The sequence below is a fragment of the Entelurus aequoreus genome, linkage group LG11 (genome assembly GCF_033978785.1).
Source record: "Entelurus aequoreus isolate RoL-2023_Sb linkage group LG11, RoL_Eaeq_v1.1, whole genome shotgun sequence".
Classification (NCBI taxonomy): domain Eukaryota; kingdom Metazoa; phylum Chordata; class Actinopteri; order Syngnathiformes; family Syngnathidae; genus Entelurus; species Entelurus aequoreus.
The window spans coordinates 68,177,832-68,201,893 of record NC_084741.1 but is presented as its reverse complement, the minus strand read 5'-3'; the positions used below and the strand labels follow the sequence as shown (position 1 = coordinate 68,201,893).

Here is a 24,062-nt window from a genome sequence, read left to right as displayed (position 1 = left end):
TCCTGGATGAAAACACATCACATCCAATCCGATGGAGCTTGAGAGGTGCTGCAAAGAGGAATGGGCGAAACTGCCCAACGATAGGTGTGGCAAGCATGATGCATCGTATTAAAAAATACTTGCATCAACAAAGTATTGAACAAAGACTGAATACTTATGTACATGTGATTTGTTAGTTTTTTGATTTTAGAAAATGTGCAAAAGTTTCAAAAAAAATATAATCACATTTTCATTATGGGGTATTGTGTGTAGAATTTTGAGGACACGAATGAATGTATTTAACTTTGGAATACAGTTGTAACATAAAATGTGGAAAAAGCGAATACTTTCCGGACGCACTGTATTTTCATGGTGAGGGGGGGGGGGGGGCTGCCCTGTGGGGCACCATTTGAACATGCAAAATTGTGTTTAAAGGCTAAATATATTATTAGTTCTTATGTTCAAAAAGTAAAAAGTCGGTGTGAGAACAAAACACCACAAAAGGGGAGGGGGAGAGGCCCCAACCATGTTATGTTCTCTGAGGGGAGGTGTGCTACACTTTCAATCAATCAATCAATCAATGTTTATTCATATAGCCCTAAATCACAAGTGTCTCAAAGGGTTTTGACACCTACTGTACTCGCCCCAACTTTTATTTCATAAATTACGGGATAAGGATTATGAAGGGGCAAGGAGCGGTCATGTCATGTGTGGATGTTTGGTATTAATGTGACACGACTTATGGTAGGTTTTCAGATTCAGAAAAAAATACTTTGGTACCAGCGGGGAAATTAAGGCGTTAGTAGCAGGGGAAAAAAATAAAAAATGAGGACAATAAAACAATCAGATAATATGCTAATGTAGAAAAAAATAATACAAACAGGTAAAGTTTCAAAATATACTATAAAAGTTTCCTATTGAATATTTCAATTTTTAATTCCCCCCAAAAACGGATTAACCCGTTTTAAAGACAATATAACATACATCCGTAAACGTGGATGCATATGCAAAAGTGGAATATATTTATCTGTACAGTAAATCTATTTATATCTGCACCTTTTTTTGTAAATGCAAACACTCTGCACCTTATTGCTCTTTTATGCTGCACTACGACGAGCTAATGCAACAAAATGTTGTTCTTATCTGTACTGTAAAGTTCAAATTTGAATGACAATAAAGGAAGTCTAAGTCTAATTCTGACTAATACACTCAACTAGACAGGGAAGTGTGTTTGTCAACAAAGGAAGGTCCAGTTATATAAAGTATACTGACAAAAGGGGAGCATGTAAAGATAAAATAAGCAGTGGTCGAAGAACGGACACTTGCGGTACATCATATGATATTTGAACGCACTGCTGCCAGTCACAAATGAGACTTTATAACTTTAAAAACTCAATATTGATGAACAATATTAACACACAGACCAAACTATGTCACCATTGGTGTAGATGTTAGTATTTGACAACTATTTCTGCATGGTAGAGATCAGGCTTTTCTATTTAGTAATACAGATTATGAAGGAAGGAAGTGTTTGTGTGTGTGTAGATGTTTGGTATTATTATGTCAAAAGCACATTTAGAGGTTTGTATTCCTACTTATACTTTTCTTTCAGGAATATTTTTGAAGTGGTCTGGTAAATATTGTTTTTTATGGACTACACTACTGGAGGACCACATACTGTGATTTGGATTGCAAAAACGGCCGCAGCCATATTAGAGTAAAGGTCATTATTTTATTGATAAACATGAAATAAATGTAAATGGATTATACTTGTATAGCGCTTTTCTACCTTCAAGGTACTCAAAGCGCTTTGACACTATTTCCACATTCACACACTGATGGCGGGAGCTGCCATGCAAGGTGCTAACCACGACCCATCAGGAGCAAGGGTGAAGTGTCTTGCTCAAGGACACAACGGACGTGACTAGGTTGGTAGAAGCTGGGGATTGAACCAGGAACCCTCGGGTTGCTGGCACGGCCACTCTCCCAACCCTGCTACGCCGTCCCCAGTAAAAAGTATAAACAGTAGTCGAAGTACAGACACTTGGGGTATGCCAAATATGCTTTTTGGATGCGTTGCTGCCATTCACAAGTAAATAACTTTAAACTGAAATTGTATTGCATGTGGAAGAGATTACAGCAATGTCAGATGGGTTTTGATCATAAACGATAACTGACTTCGAGGACAGACAAAACAAATTCACAATCTTCGCTGAAATATGACTGTTTGTTTGAAGACTATTACTGATGTACAAGGCTTGTCCATTCATTTGTGTTATGGGACATGTAGTTAAATGTGTAACAGTGTGTTGTTTATTAAACAAATGTTTTTTGGGGGTCTGCGAGACAGACATATTAGGTTTGTTGAAAGTTTTCATTTATGTGAATCAACTCTTAAAAACACCCCCAAACATGATTGGTCTAACACACCTTTAATAGTAATAATATTAATATCACCGTTGATACATGTTTCCCAATATAGTTGACCACAACAAAAAACAATTATTCAAACAAAAAACTTCTTTAACAGACATTTTATCTCAAAATAACGACCTATGTTTACACCACCACCACCTCTGTAGCTCAGACCACGCAGCTTTAGTGGTTTCTGTTGGAGTCCTTATTGATCGTCTTCTCCCAGTGAAGTCCGGGCATTAGTTCCAGCAGGGTGACTAGACAAGTCGGGCAGGGATGAGCGCAGCCAGGATGTATGCACTTTGGATTTTGATCTCCTGGACAGCACTGGTATTGAGCGACACACTGTCTTGTCTGCGCTTTTACCTGCTGGGCCACCAGGCCTTTGCATTATCTGGGCTGTAGTAGATGAAGGCGCGATGGCGCCTTCATGGCCTACTGATCGCAGCAATCGCATGCTGGGTTATCTTCCTAAACGGGTTATCTTTAAGCGTAGAGCGCACACCGGGTTTAACCAAAGTTAAGGCGCTATGTTCCGTTCTATCACAGACGTCAAATGCAACGAGAAAAAGATAACCAAATAAATCCTGAGTAACTTGATGGCAAACAAGATTTGTAATTCATCAAGGAGCACCTTTGAATCCCCTCCTGAATTCATATTTAATATATTGAAAGGGGCTTACCACGGAGTCTCCTTGTTGGTCCTGCTCTCACAGTCACTGTCTTTATGTCTTTTGGCATTTCCTAGCACCTGGGTGAGAACTTAAAAGAATATAGTTAGTTTGCAGGGAGTGTCCAAGACTGGAACAAACAAGTGGTAGTTTCTGCCATCTTGTGGTGGCTAACGGCATTGCATCACCTCCCTCCAGCTTCCATTAGTGTTCCATTTATATCAACTAAGTCAGCTCATATCCCACCGTCTCACGGTGTTTGTTTTTGTGCCCTCCGGTACTGGAAGAGCGCATCTTCCTGGCCCTCAGCACCCGCCAGCCTTTCTCGTAGTCGTCCTGGTCCACGCTGATGAGCAGGCGGAGGCCTTCGGAGCCCGCCGCCACCCTCAACGAGTCTGTGATGAAGACGCCCTTGAGGGCCTCCAGCAGGGCGCCGCTCAGATAGTCGGTCCAGAAGGCCTCCAGGTTGTCCAGCTCGGTGAACTTGATGTCGCACACGATGGATCCCAGGTCTCTGGCGCGCAGCAGCGAGTTGGCCTGGCTGAACAACTCAAACTGCCGCTCCAGGGGCTGCCGCTTGTCCGACGAGACGCCGTCTCGGAGCGCCGACTCGTGCTCCAGGTATTCGGCTCGGACCCTTAAGCGGACATCTGATAGTTTGGTGATAGTGGGGTGCGGAGAAGGGAAAAATCCAATAGTCAAGGATAGCATAGGGAAAGGAATAAAGGACAAGTGGGGTGGCAAGGGTGGAAAAAGGGGTGATGAAATCAAAAGGGGAGAGAAACAGGGACAACAGTCAGAAACATATTTCTAATAAGGCATTTTTACACGGCACAGTATCTGTTTGGTTTGTCTCTGTTTGGCCTCACTTTAACACCAAAAAACTACGAATATAACATTCTATTAGTCTGAGATACAGCAACAAACCCGAATGGAGGAAAACGACTGTCTACCATGTATATATATATTTTTCCCTCAGTTTTATCCAAGAACAGAATGTGGGCAGTGAAAAGATGGGTCACTGCAGCAAAGTGGCATAGGAAAGTTAACATTACTAAACGACAAGCGTGTTTGCTCTTCATTTCTTGGCCACATACTTGACGGTATAACCTCCTGTATTTACTTCTTTTTCTCTGGGTTTTATCCAAAAGGAGACTAAAGGTGCTGCAGCAAAGTGGAAACCAAGGAATAACCTCAGAGATAGCTACTGTTAGCATGCATTGATTTTTGTCTTAGACGCCGCTCAAACTTTACCATGATTAACCTCATCTAATTACTTTGTTTTTTTTTAAATGTGGGCAGTAAGGAATTAGGGCGCTGCAACAAAGTGGAGACTCAGGCACATTAATGGGGAAAGCTAACATTACTCTGTTTATTTTATTTTTTCATTTCTAGCCACATATTTTAAAACTTTACAAGGACAAACCTTTTCTCGGAATTCTATCCAAGAGGAGACAGAGGCCATGAGAAAACCAGGACCTGCAGCAAAGTGGAGATTGAGGCACAGCAACGGGGAAAGGTAATGTTACTAAGGGCCTGATTTACTAAAGGTTTACGTGCAAACTTGATAGCACACGCAAAGCTGATTTACTAAATGTGTGCAAAGTTCATTGTGTCTGTTAAGCAAGTAAAATTAGACGTGCAATCCATTTTATGTCTTGGTCTTCATTAATGTGCAGAAAATATGCCGACTAGCAAAACGGCCACAATATGCGGAGAAGATACAATTATATTATACAGCACCCGCAATGTGATTTATCAACACTATCACCGTTTTGCAAGCACTCCAGTGTTTTATTTAGCACCTCTGAAAAGTATGTGCAAGCTGACACAGAGAGAGACACAGCTGCAGAGAATGTGTCTGTCAGAAGTAAAAAAACAAACATATCGTCTATGCAGCAACATCGTTTTATAATTTTATAGCTGTGTGCTGGGTGAGTTTAAGGGCTAATTTTTAAAAATTCAGTTGATGCATTTTGTTATCAGGTGGCGTTCTTTTTTTCCATTTAGAATACATATCAACATATATCCTATGTAAAAAAAATAAAAAAAATAAATGTGCATTTTTTTGCATGTTGAGCACAGGAAGTGAAGTCTCTAACCCATGAGCACATTTGTAGTGCACAAAAAAACTGTTTCTAAAATGCCTATAAGAAGTGGTACATGCCCGCTGCTTGTTTGATAGCAAAATGCCACATTCGTGATAACATGAATGTGCAGGAAATGATCGAGTGTTTCCACGGCGATATCTGCGCAGAACACGCAAAAACCTCATTTAAATAAGGCGGTCTGCACCACTTACAAATAGCACGTGCAATGTTAGTAGCTCACATGCAACATAACTAATAATAGTCCATGCTATTTTATAGATTGCACACGCTGTTTAGCACTTGGTATTTGGATTTTTAGTAAATCAGGCCCTAAGTGTGTTTACTTTTGTAATTTCTAGCCAGATATTGTCAAACTTTATGACAGCAAACCTGCTATATTTAGTTTTTTTTTCCTCTGGATTCTAAACAGTAAAAGACTGAGGGGCATTTGAAAACAAGGCGCTGCAGCAAATAAAAGCGTCTGCGCTAGCTGCTGTTAGCATGCATTTTTTGGGGGGGCATTTCTAGACACGTATCCTAAAACTTTACCATGATTAACCGCCTGTGTTTACTTATTTTTTCAAAATGTTATACAAGGAGACTGAGGGCAGCGAGAAAACTAGGCTCTGCAGGCAAGTGGAGTTAATGGAATAGCACCAGACCTAGCCAACATAAGCATGCACAATTTTTTATTACAATTATTAATCTCACGCTAACCCATGGTGTTTATTACGATAAAAATAGTACCTGGTTTTGCCTACTATAAATCGTGAATAGCAAGGAGAGCCAAGTAGGTAGAGTGCAGTGAAAAAGTGGCATGATAAATGTGTAAACATAATTCATAAAAATGGGGTTTTAGAGCACAGTTCAACATTGAAGACTAACTGGACAGGAGAGCACACATTTGCCATTTTGGGCTTTTTTTGTTGTTTAAAGCAGCACCAAAGTTGCAGAAAACAACAACAACAAAAAGTGCTGTCGGTAATGCAGAGCAAAGTGGCCATTTTAGTGCTAGGGAATGAGAAACACTGTTGACTTCCACACGTGGCTGCACAAATGGCAAAAGGTGAATTAATGTGGAGTGGAAGCTTAGCAGTGTGAGTCAGACCCGGTTGTTTTTTTAAGATACAAAACCAGGTGAACTTGCTGGCAACAGGATTGTCGGGCGGTCATGCAACAGCACAGCGAGAAAGATCAGAGGATACATACTGTACTGAGCAAGAGCGCCGCTCTGAGTGTCCCCGTGTCATTAATCCAGAACTGGTGGAAAGTGGAAACCAGCTGCTTGGCCGCTTTTGCTGCAACAGAAACGAATCTCGCCCACTCAAAGCCCTTCAGTATGGAACAACACTCGCATTTGGATCCTTACTTGAAACCAGGAACAGAAATATTTCACCCTCGCCTCTTACTGAAGGATACATTAGGTGCAAACAAAACATGAATTAGATCTAAATGAATTTCAGAGGTATGAGGAACATTGTCATTGAGTCCAGCTAATGAGCACTGTGCTCATGAATGTTTCATGGTCAAAGTCCAAATTAATTTGTATTAGTCTCCGGAGATGCTGACACTCAAGAGAGAACCAAGTTTGCAAAATGCCAACATTACAAAGGCAAATGTTGAATTAGGGCATCGATTCCTGCATCTCTTAACATTTGCTAAAGAGCAACATGTTTTTACGAGGTTCTGTAATTAGACATTTGTGATGAAACAAAGGGATGCTAATGCGAATACTTGACGGGAGATCTCATTAACGAAAGGTGTACAAGATTGACAGGTGCATCCAAAAAGTGTGTCATACAACATTCATTGCTATTTGATGTGTTTGATGTTTTCTTCTTTTCCAGCACAGAAACTACCTGAAAGATGCATTTCTACAGAACAGTCAAGTCTCACTGCCACGGATGGTTAAAGGGGACATATGAGGAATTTGGTCTTTTACTTTTAAATGTTTAAACTTTTAAAAGTTGTTAGCACATTAGATACTCGTGTTAAACGATGCCAAAGTGTCAAAATATAAGATTCACACATTTTAGAAGCCGCTGGTGGCGGGGATTTGTTGTCTGGCTGCGCCATGTGGTCAAGGTACTTATTTAGACATTTTGTCCTCTGATCCAGGCTATGAGGAAACAAAAAAAAGGTAAAACAAAGTATTATTTTCTTATAGTCTTTGCACGTACATAACACTGACTTGCAACATGCAGTGACATAAATGATGCTTATAACATCTTTTTTTTATGCAGCTCTGTTTTATGAAGTTTCTTTTCGACTGTGTCTGGAACAAAATAGTGATGACGACTTAAAAATATATATTTAAACAGTGCACATTTTTAGAAGATACATTATACTTTCGAAGAGGGTGGGGCATGGTTTCATTAGCAATATGGGAATGCCACTGAAATCGGACATCTTCCAGACACACTAAAAAATTGGGGTTGTAAAAGTAACTGTGGAGCAAAATGTATTCCAAATTTACACCAAAAACATGTAATACATATTTTCTAGACCACAACGAAGATTTAAAATCATCAAAGGTTCCCTTTAACTGCTTGTTAGGGGATTTAGGATTCAACCTGGGTAAGGTAATCACTAATCTTAACACAGTAAGTGGAGCATGAACATTTTGAACATGTAAGCATTACTGCCCAAGCAACAATAACAAAAAATAGAGGATTGCTTAAACACTTTATATAACTTGACTAAAATTGGTCAAAAAAATTAGATAGACTTTGGGGTTAACACTGTAAAAATGTGCCGGTCAAAAGTTTGGACACACCAAAAAAAATGGAAGTGAACTAACAGTGAAATCTCTAAGGTCAAACATTCGTTTCAAGACATTTAATTTTAGCTTTGATGACGAATGGTGGACGCATTGCGATGTGTCGAAGATGACTTATTAACATTTACCCTGTCACACGAGAGAGAGAGAAAAAAGATCTCTGTTAATAGAAAAAAATAAAAATGTATGCAAAAATAAACATCTGACATTTAAAGTTAAAAAAAAAAAAAAGCTTATTTATGACTAAAAGGCATTTTTCTTACCATATTTGCTTACCTTAGGTCATAGAGTGTACTAAAATCTGATAGTCTGTGTTACCTTAGTGTATTGTCTTTGGTCATTCAGTCTTCGAAATAAGTGTCGCAAAAAACTTTTTTTTTTTTTTTAAACTGTATCCAAGGACAAAGCAAAACTAAACATGGCATATTGTGTGACGTCATCAGTGATGGTCCCACTGCAAGTTAATAAAGTCTGAAAAAATACATTAAAAAAAGCTAAACACACGGCCAGAGTTGTTTGATGACATTTGGCAAGAGGAATCGAGGGATTTGCTGACGTCTCGATGCTTGTTCAAACATTTTTTAAGTTATGTGCAACTTCAGAGGCATATTTTTCTTAAAAGCTGTTACTGTATGATGTATTCAACTTTGGAGGTTCCACTGTACATGATCAAGAATCAATTAAAGGGGACCTATTATGCAAAACCAACTTTGTTTACCTATTTGTACCTGATGTGTATTTTTGAATCTGCATTAGTCACAAACATTTGAAACAATCTTGCCTTCTTTCATACTTCCTCCATTTTTCCTTTCGCTGTTTAGAATTTGCTGTGTCCTGTGACGTCAGTGGAATATCCATATATGGTTGCGATGTATCCAAAGTGCATTGCGCGAGTCCGCCATTGTAGTCCAATCTGTAATCAGTAAGTTCCTTTTTTTCCACTATCCACTTGTTGTGGGGCAGACTGGCTCGTACATGAACATGCAATATCCGCTGTTGCCATTTCTAATGCTAATTAGCGTATAGTTCTCTGTAGTCTAGAGTCTATAGACTTGCTATGGTAGCACTAAAAACTTCAACATGGCTGGCGGGGAGAAGATGCTGTCGAAGTGGAGTCACGTAAATAAGACCGCCCACAAAACAGCACATCTTGAAGAGACGGTCGAGAGCAGCTTGAAAACAGTCTGTAAAACACAACCTATGCTAAATTTTAGCCAAAGAACCACCATTATGTAGACCACAAGGAAGTGCCTTAAATGAAGAAAAAAAATCTTAATTTAATAGCTTTCCTTTGAACATTTTAGAGTACTCTTTCTACAGATGGCCATTTGCATAGCTTCGCATGTGGGAAAGTCCAGACAAATTCACTCTGGTGAGCTGAAGGCATTGCTGGTTCAAGAAGGGATCAAATCCCAACATTTTGTTCAATTAAATATTAGTCAAGTTTGACCTTTGGCTGTGAGAGTTGCAGTTACAATAAACACCCGCCCTCTAAGTGAGTATATTTACAGGTGGCCTCCACTTGTGCTATCCCATGTTATAACGAGCAGGATAGACAGACAGCGGAGGAACAGGAACAAGAGTCATGGTCACATTATTTGGCTTACAGAGCGCTTCATATTTCATCAAACAGAGATATCCACTTGACTTTAAAAACGCCCGTGAAAAAATAACAACAACAAAGTTTAAGCACTCATTTACGAGGGGTGTTTCGTTTGGCCCACAGATGGTCAACTTATCGACCCTTGTTTCTATTAAACCACTGACCAAGACACAAATATAAACGTCTCCATTTGTGTGTTTCTGCGTAGTTTTGAGATTTGAGCTCTCCCTCTCATTGTGTGCAAGGATAGTTTTTTTTGCTGATACACACCGACACACACAGGTCGGTCTGTTTAGAACTGCGAAAACAGAAAGGAGAGAAAGAGACAAAAGACAATTGGGTTGGTCGTTTTTGTGGAACAATAAGCAGGCACAGAACAACATTCTCTTTTTCTCCAAGAAGGTTTGAGAAGACACTTCATTTTTTACACCGGCACTACGTAATGACATCCAAAACAAGAGCTGTGCTGCTTTTATCAAAGATAATGTTGTTCGGTTTATATTGACAACACCACAATAACAACACATTAATAATGTCCTTGTAAAAAGTGAGGGAAATTTGGTAAGATTTTTACGATTTCAATTTCACTTTCGCTTAACTGTTCAATTCTTTATCGATTCTTTTATCGATTCACATTTGGATAAAATGCCAAAGAAAACAATTTGATTATCATCAACTTTGATTAGTTTAGAAAAAAAACATACAAACACAACAGTGGGGTCCTAAAAAGACCCACTGCCTCGATTGAAAATATTTTATTTTAATTTACTATAGTATAATGATAAAATACTCTACTGTAGTAATAAAAACATACAACAAATTATTCTGTGCCAAATGACAATTACACAAAAATGTTAAGTAACATGTTTAATATTTTTCAAATAAAAATGAAATTGTTTTTATTTATTTTTAATATATATATATATACAGTATATATGCTAAGTGCTCAAAAGTACATCTACAGTACGTCAGTCAGACATAATCAAGTCAAGTAGAACTGTGCACTGTGCAATTTAGTAACCATCAAATATAAATAATAATTATTTTGCTAAAAATTAGGCATTACTGCTTTTTAAAGAAGCATACGCAATATTTCTGACTAATCACGGTGTCTCCAGCCATGAAAAAGGAAAAAGGCTGTGAATACTTATGTACATGTGATGTCTTCAGTTTTTTTTTTTTAAATGTGCAAATATTTCTAAAACATATTTTCACATTGCCATTGTGGGGTATTGTATGAAGAATTTTGAGGAATTGATTTCATTTGGGAATAAGGCTGTAATAAAAAAAAGTGAAGCGCTTTGAATACTTTCCAGATGCATTGTATGCTAACCACAAAATGTCCAGTGCAAAGGATGGTGGTTCTCAGGATGTTATTCAGGTCTTATACTAGGGATGTGCGTATCGATCCTGTGGTATCGATATATCGATACTCACACGCTACTCATTTGGCATCACTTTTCTGAAAAAAGTATCGATATAAACCAAAAAACGGCGTGTGGGGGGTGCAAGCATCACTTTCAGATGTTTTTGATGACTTACTTAACTTACTACGTGCTGGGACACCCCTGTACCTGGCAGAGTATAGAGCTGGCCCAGTCACGTGACAGGAGACAGCGAATGAGCGTCGTCAACGTGCAACACACACACAGCCAGCCGACAGCGATGCAGCCAGGCATATCCAGTGTTGTCCAATTGTTGACTTAAAACAGGCATTGTTTTTTTTTATAGTAATGTTTACTGAATATTTTTGTTTAAATGATTATACTAAATTCAAATAATTTCCACACAGGGGAATTTACTGTTAGTTGAAAATTGCTTGAGTATTTAAAACAAGATAAGAAAGAGATACAATTTGGAGATTCTTCATCTTTGCATTACAGTTTTATTTTTTTCCAAGAAAATCTTGAATATATGATTGAATGTGATTTTGGTTTTAATCTGTAACATGATTTCTTACATTTCGAAAACATTAGCCTATTTCATATTTCATTAATTGCTAATTATATCACCAACTTTAAAAAATAACTGCAGCTTCTTGCAATTCGGATTTGACTGTTAATTGGAAAGCCCTAATATTTAATTATTATTATATATAATATATAATTATTATTATATATAATATTTAATTTATTTTTCATATTTATGTTATTTATTTTAATTTTACTTTTATTATATATTGACCATAATAAATGTGGTATAAATGGTCTGTATTTGTCTTGTGATTTGTCTTAAATAATAACAATAGTAATAATATTTTTGACTGACAAAAAATTGGCAATAACAAATTAATGGTATCGGTATCGGTATCGATGAAAATGCAAGAAAAAGTATCGGTATCGTATCGAATCCTAAAAGTGTGGTATCGCCCATCCCTATCTTATACTCAATTCGGTATTTTAGGACTTGATACCACGAACCTTCATCCGAAATAAAACCTCTAACCCACGTTGTGCAAAAAACATCAGCGAGCAATTTGTAGAAGCAACACAGAAGGGGGAGGAGGCATGGGCAGCTATATTATGACATAGCATCCAGTACAGAGCTAACCCTGAGTTATCAAGGGGGGGGGCAGCCTTTTTTCTTTTTTTTTACCTTAGGCATGGGCCCAGACTTGAGAGAGAGAGCGAACATGACTGAGTTGATCGTGCACACACTGCCGTATGCATGGACAGAGATGGCACTTTTTGTTTTGTTTTGTTCTTCTGCCTGCGACCCTTCTGAATCCATGATCCTTTGTGCCTCACCGCTAAAGAGCCACAATCCTGAGTCAACCTGAGTGGATTAAAATGTGGAGTCAAAACAGCAACATGTTCATAGTCACAGGAAGAGCACTAAATTCTAAGATGATTTAAAAATAAAGATCTTGGACCAAAACCAAGGATTTGAGACCAACTTGATTGTCAGCATGAATGACAGAGCAAACTTGCCACAGCAGTTCCAAGTCTGTGAGGTTAAAATCTCAGCAAAAAAAACAGCATTGCAGGAAAATGATGCTCAGACACAAATGCTCATCGTTGGTGTATTTGCAATTGAAGTTGAAGGAAGAACTTTGAAAATGTTTTGGCTGGAAGCTTTTGTCATCTGTGTGTTGAAATCCGCTCAGAAACCCCAAGGGAGTTTACAGTTGACCTTTATAACAGCAACAGTACGTTCATGGTCATCACTATGTATATCATATATATATATCTCATTAATTTACTCCATCAGTCTACCAACACAAAATGAGGGACCGGCTAGAGAACACTATGCAGCCTTTATCTTCCAATTTGTGCATGAGACTTCAACGTGCACAAAGTTGTGAGTATCTCCCAACACGAGTCCACTCTTGCTCTGAGAAAGGCCCTCAAATATTTTTGTACTGGATTTTTTTTTTTTTTTTTATTACATTTTTTGATTGTTGGTTTGAAAGCTTCCAACAGAAACATAAAAAAAGTCAGCCACATTTAATAACAAGGCCGTTATTAGGTTTGCAGTTTGTTTTGATAAGATAGAGGAAGTCCCAGACATTTCCTCCTTTGATGGATGGAGGCTCAGGTGGGTCCGAACATGTTAGAAAACATGTATCATGACAGGGAAAAATTAAATTCATACTAAGATGAATGGAGGAAAACCCAAGGGATGGCTATTTGATTATATATCCTTGATGGATGAATTGATTGATTATTGACATGAGTAAACATAAATAAATGAACATTAAACATTGTTAATTACTGTTTATGGTTAATAACTGCAGAGTGAGCATTAGATGTATCTTATTTATCGGGGGATGAGAGCAGCATAAATAAAATAGGAGCATGCAGTCCAGGAAATGATGACCAGCAAATGACAATGACAAGGCAGCCGAAGGTTAAACTTCATGTTCTAAAGCTGTAAGCAGTTATTATTTGAGAGAGGATAATATAATATATATAATATAACAACTGTTGGTGTGTCAGCATTGTCACAGTCAGTACACGACATGTAAGAGGAGAGCGGATAGATCCATAAATTGGTGGTGTATATACCAAGGGGTGCGATGAGGTAGTGACTTGTCCAGGGTGTCCGCCCGAATGCAGCTGGAATAGGCTCCAGCACTTCGTGACACCGAGACGGACACGCGGTAGAAAATGGATGATAGACTAAGGGTAGTATCATTATATAATGATTACTACAGTGATTACATATTTCTATTTTCTTAAAATAATGTTTTGTTGTTTTTGTTAATGTCACATTCATGGAATAATTACCTGGACACAGGACGACTGAGGAAAAAACCCAAATAATGACAGTAGTTTTTGCTTTTGTTTAGTTATTGTGTAGTGTTGACTTTTTGTTTTGAAATATTGTGTTGATATTGTTAAACGGCCAATAGCACTCACCATATGTAAATGGAAAAGGTATAGTTAATACACGAGATCGGTATGGGTTTTGGCCGATCTCATCCGTGGATGATTGGTAACAGAATCTGCAGCAGTCGTGCTACAAATGAATTGCAATGAAAATATTCCAAGTTAACACAAGTTGCAGGGGTAACGGTTTAAGTGAAACACAAAACAAAAAGAGCTACTTCGGTTCTGCTTATGTCGACATGAGTTGGTAAATCTTTCTTTCATAGTTCTTTTTATTGATTTTCACAATGAGTTGGTAAATCTAAGGGCCATTGACTTGGATGGGTTCCCCTGTACTGTACAATGAATAACGTTCACATTTTGGATTAGACCTTCTAACCACTATCTTCTCAAATAGTGGGGCGGGCTGCGTGTTGCGATGACAGGGTGAGTGCGTGTGACCCTGGGGAACACTCTTTATCAGTATCATGCTTCAAATGCCACTTACAAAACATGCTTGTTGTAACTATTATTCCTGACTCCCTTTTTTCTTTTTTATCAGCACAAATTGTTGCAATAATTTTCGTTTAGTAGGTTAAAGTGTTTTATATATATTGTGTTCCTGAGTAAATGTTGGTGATCAAGTTGAATGTATTACTGAGTTTATTTAATTTGATTTTTCAGTATCAAATTATTCATGTCCGTCAAAAAATGTACAGTTTAAATAAAGATTTTCCTTTTTATAATTTCAGGCGCATTGATGCACTTTAAATATTTTCTGTTACAGACTAAAAATCTATGTTAATAAAGTTCTTCTATGTTGTAAGTTGATCTGTACTTCTTTTTTTATTTGCTTTAAAGGTAATAAGGATACAGTGTTAAGCAGAGGTGTACAATTTTATAGACAAATGATGTCGCAGCAGAAAGTGTGGTGACACGAAATGTTTTCTTCTTCCTGAGCGGGGGGGGCGTAAGAGAAAATAATTGAGAAGCACTGGATTGCGCTAAAAGCTAAACGTGAGGACTGAGGAGTTAGCAAGGCAAATGGAAGCAATATGGAAGCATGTGAGCAAACAAAAGCAAGGTTGATTTTGAGTATTAAATGTGGGATGGTTTTAGGAAGGAGGATAAAGAGATGGCCATTTAAGAGAGAGGACAAAACATGCTGTTCTTACTGCATGACGCTTTCTGAGGCGGTGTTGGTGGAGGCATGGGATGGTCCTGCTTGTTGGTTTTCTTGGGCCTGCGACTCCAGCCATTGCCCCTCTTCTTCCTCTTCTTCCTCCTCAGAGACGATCCAGACTCTAGAGCAGCAGGCGTGTCAAACTCATTTTAATTGAGGGCACATGCAGATATGGTTGCCCTCAGAGGGCCGCTTATAACAGTGAATAAAATATAAATATAAATGTATCAGGATTCACCTCATGATATTACAAAATTGATTATTATATATTTCTTTGCATACACTGTAAAAAAGATATTTAGATTTCACTGTCAAAAACTGGCAGGTCAGTCAGCAGAATTTTACCGTAAAATTTGCGTTGGTTTTTACAGCATATTACTCTGAATGGAATGGGAAAAACAAGAGGTGCTTTAAACATGGTTAGCTAGCTAGCGGCTAACATCCATCCGCAGTCAGTATTTTGGCTACTTCTAAATCACTAATCCTTGCCTCCATGGCGACAAATAAAGTATGTTTCTTACAAGTATCATTTCTGCATGACGAGGAATAGCTAAACATGGTTCACTACACACCGTAGAAGGATACAATGGCTCACCGGGTCACCGCAAACAAGCTGGCACCTCACAATGTAAACAAATGACATGGGGGGGATCTACACCGGACATCCACTATAATGATACCAAGTACAAGGGCGTATCTAGTCGATACTACTATGATTACATAGATATTTTTTAGCATATAATGTAAAACTAATGTAAAGCACCCAAACAACAGACGAATAAGTGTTTTACATTTTAACAGAAGTGTAGATAGAACATGTTAAAACAGAAATTAAGCAGATATTAACAGTAAATTAAAAAGTAGATTAATAATTAATTTTCTACTGCTTGTCCTTCATAATTTTTACAAAATAATAGAATGGAAAATAATATGTTACTGCATACGTCAGCAGCCAAATTAGAAGCCTTTGCTTACTTAGTACTAAAAGACAAGTTGTCTCGTATGTACACTATTTTATTTAAGGCCAAAATTGTTATTGGATTGCAATAAGAAACATATGTTTAATGTACCGTAAGATTTTTTGTTACAATAAAAACAATAACGCCATTTTTTGTGGTCCCCTTTATTTAGAAAAGTATCGAAATACATTTTGGTACTGGTACCAAAATATTGGTATCGGGACAACCATGATACCAACATTTAAATGGATTGTATTTGTAGAGCGTTTTTCCACCTATGACACTATTCACCCATTCATACACACATTCCCACACTGATGGCGGGAGCTGCCATGCAAGGCCCGAACCACGAAGTGAAGTGTCTTGCTCAAGGACACAACAGACGTGACTAGGATGGCGGATGCTGCTGATCGAACCAGGAACACTTAAGTTGTTGTCATGGCCGCTCTACCAACCGAGCCACGCCCCATTTAAAGATTCATACTACATTTCAGTACAGCTTCTGCTTGTCACCTCTCAAACAATTTTTAACCTTAAAACTACTTCAACTTTCTTACCACTTATACATTCCACTAGAATTCCAGTTTAGCGTCAGCACTTCAACATTAAAACAATTTCAACATTCACATTATTTCGACATTCAAGCCATTTCTACATTCGTTCTATATTCACTCAGCATTACAATTCACCTTTAGCATTGGAGCATACACACGCGATGTCTACAAAGATTGCTTTATCAAGCTTCATGTAGTATTTCATACTAGTGTTCATTTTTCATGTTGGTTGATGCAATTTAATCCTTTTTTTTTTTTTAAATGTTCTGCGAACTCATGTACAAATTTTGTTGTTTCATTTTTTTAAATGTGTTTTTAAACTGTTTCGTACTGTGTAATGTTTTGTGTGGACTGCCATGGCATCAGCTAATGGGGATCCTTGGATGTGCAGTACACAAGCATGGAAATGCAGTGTTTCCCACAGGACTGCGATTAATTTGTGATGATGGGTTGCAAGGGGCATTAGAATTGGTCGTGACGCATGTGCATTTCATTTTGTAAAAAGACTAATAGAAACGCAACACATATCTAAAAACAAATATTTGAGTTAGTATTAACCATTATTATCAACATTTTAGCTTTCCCTCGTTACATTGCTCTTTGCTACTTGGCTGCCACACATACAGTAGGTTGAGCTAATGCATGAGAAAAACTTTGTTGTCAATAACTATGCGATGTGTCAGATGACTTATGCAAAGGTAATAACAGCTTAGAGCTTAAAACATATAAGAGCTGACATACCTGTTCTCAATTGCTGTGTGAAGGAAGGGAGGGGCATTTCTGCCTGTCTATGGGGGCCTCTCAAGCCAGAAGTGCACAACAACTCTCTGTGTTGTACAGCGCATCGCCTTTCAATTCTTTCTGGAGACACTGAAATGTTAAAAACCATAAAAGACAATTTGTTCAAACTTTGCTGACAGTTTACAAACGGACATATACACACTGGGTCCCTATCAAGAGAGAGGCAGGCAGTATACAACTGCAGAGCGTGTCAGGCGTCTATTAGCATTTGTTGTTACAAATGATTTTTCATAATATATATCATATATAATTTTTTACAAAAATATTTAATTCAAACTCAATATATCATCATTATTTATAGCAACATGCATGCATGCATCGCGACACATATATTATTTTATTTCATAAGCTGCTTTTTAAACTGCCAGTCAAAATCTGCATCTCAGTGATCTGTTAGAATGGGAATTGATACGTTTTTAAGGTTCCGATTCCACTTTTGATTCTGCTTAATGGTTCTTTAACGGTTCTTTTATCAATTCTTATTTGAAAAAAAAATAAAAGAGATTTGCTCACATACATATAGCATAGAAGAAAAAAATGGATTTTTTTTTTAATAAATGGAATAAATAAATATTCTTCCAAAAAAAATCAAATTAATTATGTGGAAATTACACAAGAATGTAACAGTTAGTAACATGTGATATTAACTTATTAAATGCAAAGTGAGATATGTCAAGCCTTTATTTTTTATAATTTTGATGATTATGGCTTACAGTTTATGAAAACCTTGAATTGAAAATCTCAGAAAATGTGGGGTTTTAAAAACTGTAAACCAAGATCATCAAAATAATAGTAAAAGCTTGACATAATTTACTTTGCATGTAATGAGTTAATATCACATTAGTTTCACATTTGAAGTTAATTGCTGACATGAATGGACTTTTACTTAATATTCAAATTGTTTAACTTTCACCTGTGAAATTAAAATGACAGAGAAAATGTGATGGGGGGAAAACATGCAACTTTTCTATGACTACAATTGAACATTCACCTACCAAAAATTAAGAGTGTCTACCGTAGCGAATATATGCAAGCTTTTAACCACAAACTTAGTCGCTGTTCTGTGACATTTGTCTAGCGGCAGACGTGAACTGGAGCGAGTACTGCACGCCTCATGCTCATGAGAAGGCATTCATTTCAATTTTTAAAATAATCGCGCTAACATGATAGGCGGTGAGTTAATACCTGCTGTATTCAGATGACGTGCTAGCGTTACTGCTGCTGGGATGAGATCGGAGCGGTTCGAAAACACAACTTTCATTAATAATGGTTGCATGCTGTGTGTTCAAATGTTTCAGCATATTGCTTGTATGTTCTCTTTGTGATGAAATACCAACCTTGTAATTATTACAAGTAGCGCTATTGCAATCTTTTCTTGTAAAATGTTAGCGTTTGTTCAGACCCTTTTGCGATCTGTTGTCACTGCGCACACTGCGTAATGACCACACCCCAGCCGGAAAAACAGTGAAGAGAATCGCTTGAGGAATTGATACACTGGGATTGCTATCCCTGTGTAGCAATCACCAACAAAGAACGGAGGACGAAGTTGACCTGGTAATTTTTTTGCCTCAGAGGTAGTATCAGAAGCTATGTGTTGAAAGCAACTGTTGTCGACGCTGGTCTTGACATCATCATGCAGGTGCATACATGTCGGATATACTTATGCAGTCCTGCGACTATTTTACAAGAGTTCTGTGTGAAAGAGGCTTGAGTAAAGATGAGGATATAAGGTGAGGCACTGTGTCGATGGGAGCAAAGGTCATTATTTAAAGAATTACTGTTCTGATTTGAACTCACCAGTTCTCTTTCTCTTATGGGACACTAGGGGCAGGAGATCATGACGTGTGAGGACTCTCAGGAGCTGCAGAAGCGGCTCCAGGTTTCCATCGCTGAGGTAACCTTGCCTCTCCAGCTCCAACAACAACTCAAGGCCATTCTTGGACTTGTAAGAGGCTTGTACCACAGGGTGCTGAGAGCACTGAGACTGCAACCGCCTCCAGACTGTAAGGAGCATGGGACTCGGTGTGACGCCTAATTCCGGTGGGTCGTCTTCGAAGGGCTTCACCGTCCAGTCCTCAGGGTTCAAGGGGTGTGTTCCAACACAGGTTTCATTCAAGAGGAAAGAGAGCACTTCGATGTCCGTCTCTGTCAGCTGACAGCCGACTATTTCGAAGACCTCATGTAGAGACAACATCCCGTAATAGTTGAGGCACTCGGTTTCATCCCAGTTAAGAGAGCGCCTTAGTGCGTAGCTGGTCATGTTAATGGTTGGCCTGTTCGCCCCTTTTGTACCTTTGAACCTGGATCAAAAGTGAATAGGGAAAAAGCTATTTTTACCAATTTTTTTGGGAAGCTGACATTTTGTGACTACTATGATCACAAATAAAAGTGAACTTTAAAGACCTCTAAAGGTAGGTATGTGACAAACGGCCGCTGACCCACTTATCTCTATTGCAGCGGTGGCTTGTGCCCGCTCAAATCAAGGTAGTTTACGATGTGCGTCATTATTTTCTGTGTGCGCGGTGGGAGGGGTATTTGTGGACTAATTGAAGAGCACAAAAGTAGATTACGTTGTTCACATTCCCGAGTTTGATTTTTCAACGTGCCATTAAACAACACCCCAAATTTTACATCTCAAGATCATACAAAATGACACCCAAATATAGGTTTGCAACACATAACTTATACTTTAAGATGTTTGTATACATAACTGTCCTTATAATCATTTAATATGAAGTCTATCTGAGCATTGAAACATTATTTTTGTGCTAGCTAAAATTGTCTGTTCGAGGCTGCTGCCATGAAAAGCCACAAAAATTGGGCAACATTTCAACTAGAAAAACTCCACTATGGTCAGATAATGTCATACAAATTCATAATTTTTTGTTCTGAATGGCGTTTAATGGTGTTTTTTAACCGTTCACAGTTTTTATACAAAACGGCATGCCTATACCGTAAGCAACATTCCCTCTAAGGTGCGCGCCTGCGCAATTGCGCACTGCTCACGCGTCCTCTGCGCACAGCAAATTAATGCCGCGCAGAAAATCAAAAATCCCATCTGAACTCTAAACGAAATAAAAACATTAGAATTTATTCTGTATGATTTTACAATGCAACTCTGTGAGTGACAGGTGACAACAAGAGTGGCCCCAATGAATAAAACAATCTTTGTCAACACAGTTCAATTATCGTCTGTCGAGACACTTTACGGACAGGAATTCCATCAATCACTTTATTGAGCAAAAACCACACCAAAAACATGAGTAAAAAAACTTTTATCTAGAAAAACTTGTCATTTTCTGCCATACAAACCAGGCTTAAACCAACTTTGTCATCCGTCATATCAACAGAAGCCGCTCGCTCTGTCTCACCTGCACCAACACACGCACTCATGGCACTTAGCCAGTGCTGCGTTTATGGCCACACAAAAAGTCGGACAACCCCAACGCCACACATTGTGTAAATGCCAGGGTGTAACACTCTGACTCCTCAATCAGATGTGTGCTTATTTTACTGCCATTTATTAAGGATGTTAATCTAAGGATATTATTCATGAAATGTTGTCACTAGATTTCATAAATGCTAATAAAAAGATGTATTTTACAGACAGAAAGTTACAGGAACTAAATGTAATCCCTGAAAGGGGTAACTTTTCTTTTAAAGGCAGGACCCGCAGCCATACATACAATACTCGCACATAGGTCATGAAAAACATGTCTTTTTGTTATTGTCATTGTAAGGGGGCAAAATCACTTATATCAGAAAATAATTTTAATAAAACATTTAAATTGTTATGATGTCAGGTTTGGGACAGGTGTGACGCTGGTGTGGCCACAGTGTGCACGTCTGATGTTGCTCACATGTGCTCCACTGAATGCTCAGGGAGTTGTGCGTTTGCTCACACATGAAAAATTAGAGGGAGGGAACATTGACCGTAAGTATGCTCTTGCCGCTAATTAAAATAATACCTTAAGATTGTATTTTTTTCATTACGTGACCCATTACCTCCCTGCTTGGCACTCAGCATCAAGGGTTGGAATTGGGGGTTAAATCACCAAAAATGATTCCCAGGCGCGGCCACCGCTGCTGCTCACTGCTCCCTTCACCTCCCAGGGGGTGAACAAGGAGATGGGTCAAATGCAGAGGACAAATTCCACCACACCTAGTGTGTGCGTGTGTGTGAGACAATCATTGGTACTTTAACTGAAGAAAGTAAGGCCTACATTTCCTAATTGGCTTAATGGTTTACAATTATCAATCAAATCTTGGAAAATGATTAAGAGTACAAAAGCCCTGTTAAAAACATTTAAAGTGATTTAGGTAGCCCTTTTTGTCTTTTGTGATATTTTTTATTATTATTATGTATTATATTTAATACTTTCTGTATTCTAGGGTGTACAAAGCCTTCCGTCCGAATGCAGCTATAAAAAAAAGGCTTGTCCCCATTTGCTGGACTATTGGACAACTATTTTCAAACACCTTGCTAAGGCATTGGATTTAAACCTGACACCATGTGCAGAAATGGCCATTTTTGGGACGGTATCAGATCCCCAAATAAGGAGAAAATTTAAGGATAGTATCGCCTTTGCATCCTTATTAGCACGTAGGAGAATTTTGCTGGAGTGGAAGTCACCATTTTGCCCCAAAGCCTCCTTATGGCTTAAAGACCTTATGATTTATTTAGATCTGGAGAAAATAAAGTTTAATCTTAGGGGGGCACCTGGGAAGTTTTATTCTGTCTGGGGTGGTGTGGTTGACTACATAGCTAAATTAAAGACGCTATAGGATACATGAAAAGTTCACCTTTCACAAACCAGCTTCCTTTTTTTATTTTTTTATTTACATTTATTCTGGGTGTATATTTATTATCTGCCTATGTTGAGAAGAAAGTGATGTACTAATTATTTTCCATTTGTGACTGTACCTTTAACTTATGTAGGACCTGGGGTGGGGGGGGGGGTGGGGTGGGGGGGGTTGTGTGTGTATGGGGTGTGTGTTGGGTTGCTGTTCTTGGAAGTGGGTGGGGGAAAAAAAAAGGAAAATGTGATTAATGTTCTATTGTATAGTGTAATACCTGTCAAATTCAATAAAAACATTTATTAAAAAAAAAAAAAAAAAAAGGCTCCAACACCCCCCGCGACCCCGAACGGGACAAGCAGTAGGAAATGGATGGATGGATGGATGTATTGATGTATTTGTACTATTCATGGAGTTAAAGCAACTTAAACTGCATGATGTGAACAACTTTAAAACTGCTCAAATTATGTTTAAGGCATCCCAAAACTCTCTACCATCCAATATACAGAACCTATTCCAGGATAGAGATGCTCACCATAGTTACAGTCTAAGAGGAAACAACAAATTATATTTGCCTAAATTTAGAACAACTTTAAAATCAATGTGCATTTCAGTGCGTGGAGTCACTCTGTGGAACAGCTTAGGGGATGAGTTAAAAACGTGTTCCAACATGATTCAATTTAAAACACTGTTTAAAAAAGAAGTACAAGGAGGAAAGAGAGTGATGCCCTCAGCACAGAGCGATGGGAGAGAGGTGTATGGTCAGAGAGTGTTTGGGCCTGTGTGTGTGTTTTTTTTGTGTTTTGTCTCGTCTTGTCTTGTCTCATAGTAACAGTGGTACTATTGTATTGTTAGTGTACAGGAGCTTTTCTTGTTTTTGTTTGTATAGTATTGTTCTTGTACTATATTGTTTATGTTAAATGTGGAATGAGTGAGAGGGGTTGGGATATTATAAGCACCTGCTTCATCCAACCCCTTTTCAAGCCTTGCATAAATGTCTCTGCCAAAATGTAAAAAAAATGTGTGTTGTTGTTGTACTGTGCAGGTTTGAAATAAATACTTCAATTCAATTCAATTTGTGTTTGTTTTCTTTCCTTGATGTTGAAAGTGCCTTGACTTTTGTGTGAATTATAAATGTATGTTTGTTGTTCAATAAAACATTTAAACAATTTTTAAAAAATTAAATAAAAACAAGCAAGCTCACGCGCGTCGAAAACACGCAGCTTAGCATAACAACAAGCTAACCGCGCTTTAACAATAACACACAAACTCCACGCTTTAAACTTACCTTTTATTGTGCGTTGTCGTCAAGTGTGAAGTTTCTGACATTTGCCTTTCCAAAGTTTGTCGGGAGGGAGGAGGGAAATTCTTCAGTCTCTCCACGCCTCGGCATATTACGTAAGCAGTCACGTTCCTGCGTGGGTACACACAAACATTGTAACGCGTGTCATTAAATGTCCCTACAAACCGCCGTCTGTTAACTAATACACTTCAACAACCAAACGAACGATTATTAGACGAATTTCAGTACACTAATATTGTTTTACTCTAAGCTTGACTTGAACTATAGCTTACTACAGACAGCAGGCTAATACGAAATGGAAAAGCTTGCGTTGCGCGAAAAGGGCCTAGATAAGGACAAGGTAACGTTGACGCGTCTACCTTTTAATACCGACAAAAGCGTAAATACACGCTTGTCATTACTTTTATAAAGCGATATTTGGGCGGATAAGAAGGCAAACGACTCACCGTCCTGCTTATGTGGGGATCACTTCCTGAACGCGATGAGAAGCAATCACAGCCCGGGACGTCTCATGTGAGCGTTTCGCTGTTCTGGAGTCAGATTTCTGCTGCCATGGTCATGCAGAGATAAATGGCTACAGCCGATCTCAGGTCTGTTATCTGAATTCAATATAATTCC

General features: G+C 38.3%; 1 protein-coding gene across 1 annotated transcript; it reads right to left on the bottom strand.

Moving 5' to 3' along the window:
- Positions 1–2,390: 2,390 nt before the first annotated feature.
- Positions 2,391–24,032, bottom strand: LOC133660406 (DNA-binding death effector domain-containing protein 2-like). Its single transcript, XM_062063884.1, has 6 exons — positions 23,891–24,032; positions 23,430–23,555; positions 19,142–19,644; positions 17,285–17,413; positions 15,023–15,151; positions 2,391–3,715 (listed from the first exon to the last, which is right to left on the bottom strand). The coding sequence occupies exons 2-6, from the start codon at positions 23,468–23,470 to the stop codon at positions 3,291–3,293; spliced, it is 1,227 nt and encodes a 408-aa protein (XP_061919868.1). The 5' UTR covers positions 23,471–23,555; positions 23,891–24,032; the 3' UTR covers positions 2,391–3,290.
- Positions 24,033–24,062: the final 30 nt, after the last annotated feature.

What these genes read in the sequence shown, in the direction of transcription:
- LOC133660406 (XM_062063884.1), bottom strand. Translation starts at nt 23,470, where the DNA reads ATGTCAGAAACTTCACACTTGACGACAACGCACAATAAAAG. An exon ending in CACACAGCAATTGAGAACAG is followed by an intron (nt 15,152 to 17,284) that starts GTATGTCAGCTC and finishes CTGCTGCTCTAG; the next exon opens with AGTCTGGATCGTCTCTGAGG. An exon ending in GCCTCAGAAAGCGTCATGCA is followed by an intron (nt 3,716 to 15,022) that starts GTAAGAACAGCA and finishes CCAAACTATCAG; the next exon opens with ATGTCCGCTTAAGGGTCCGA.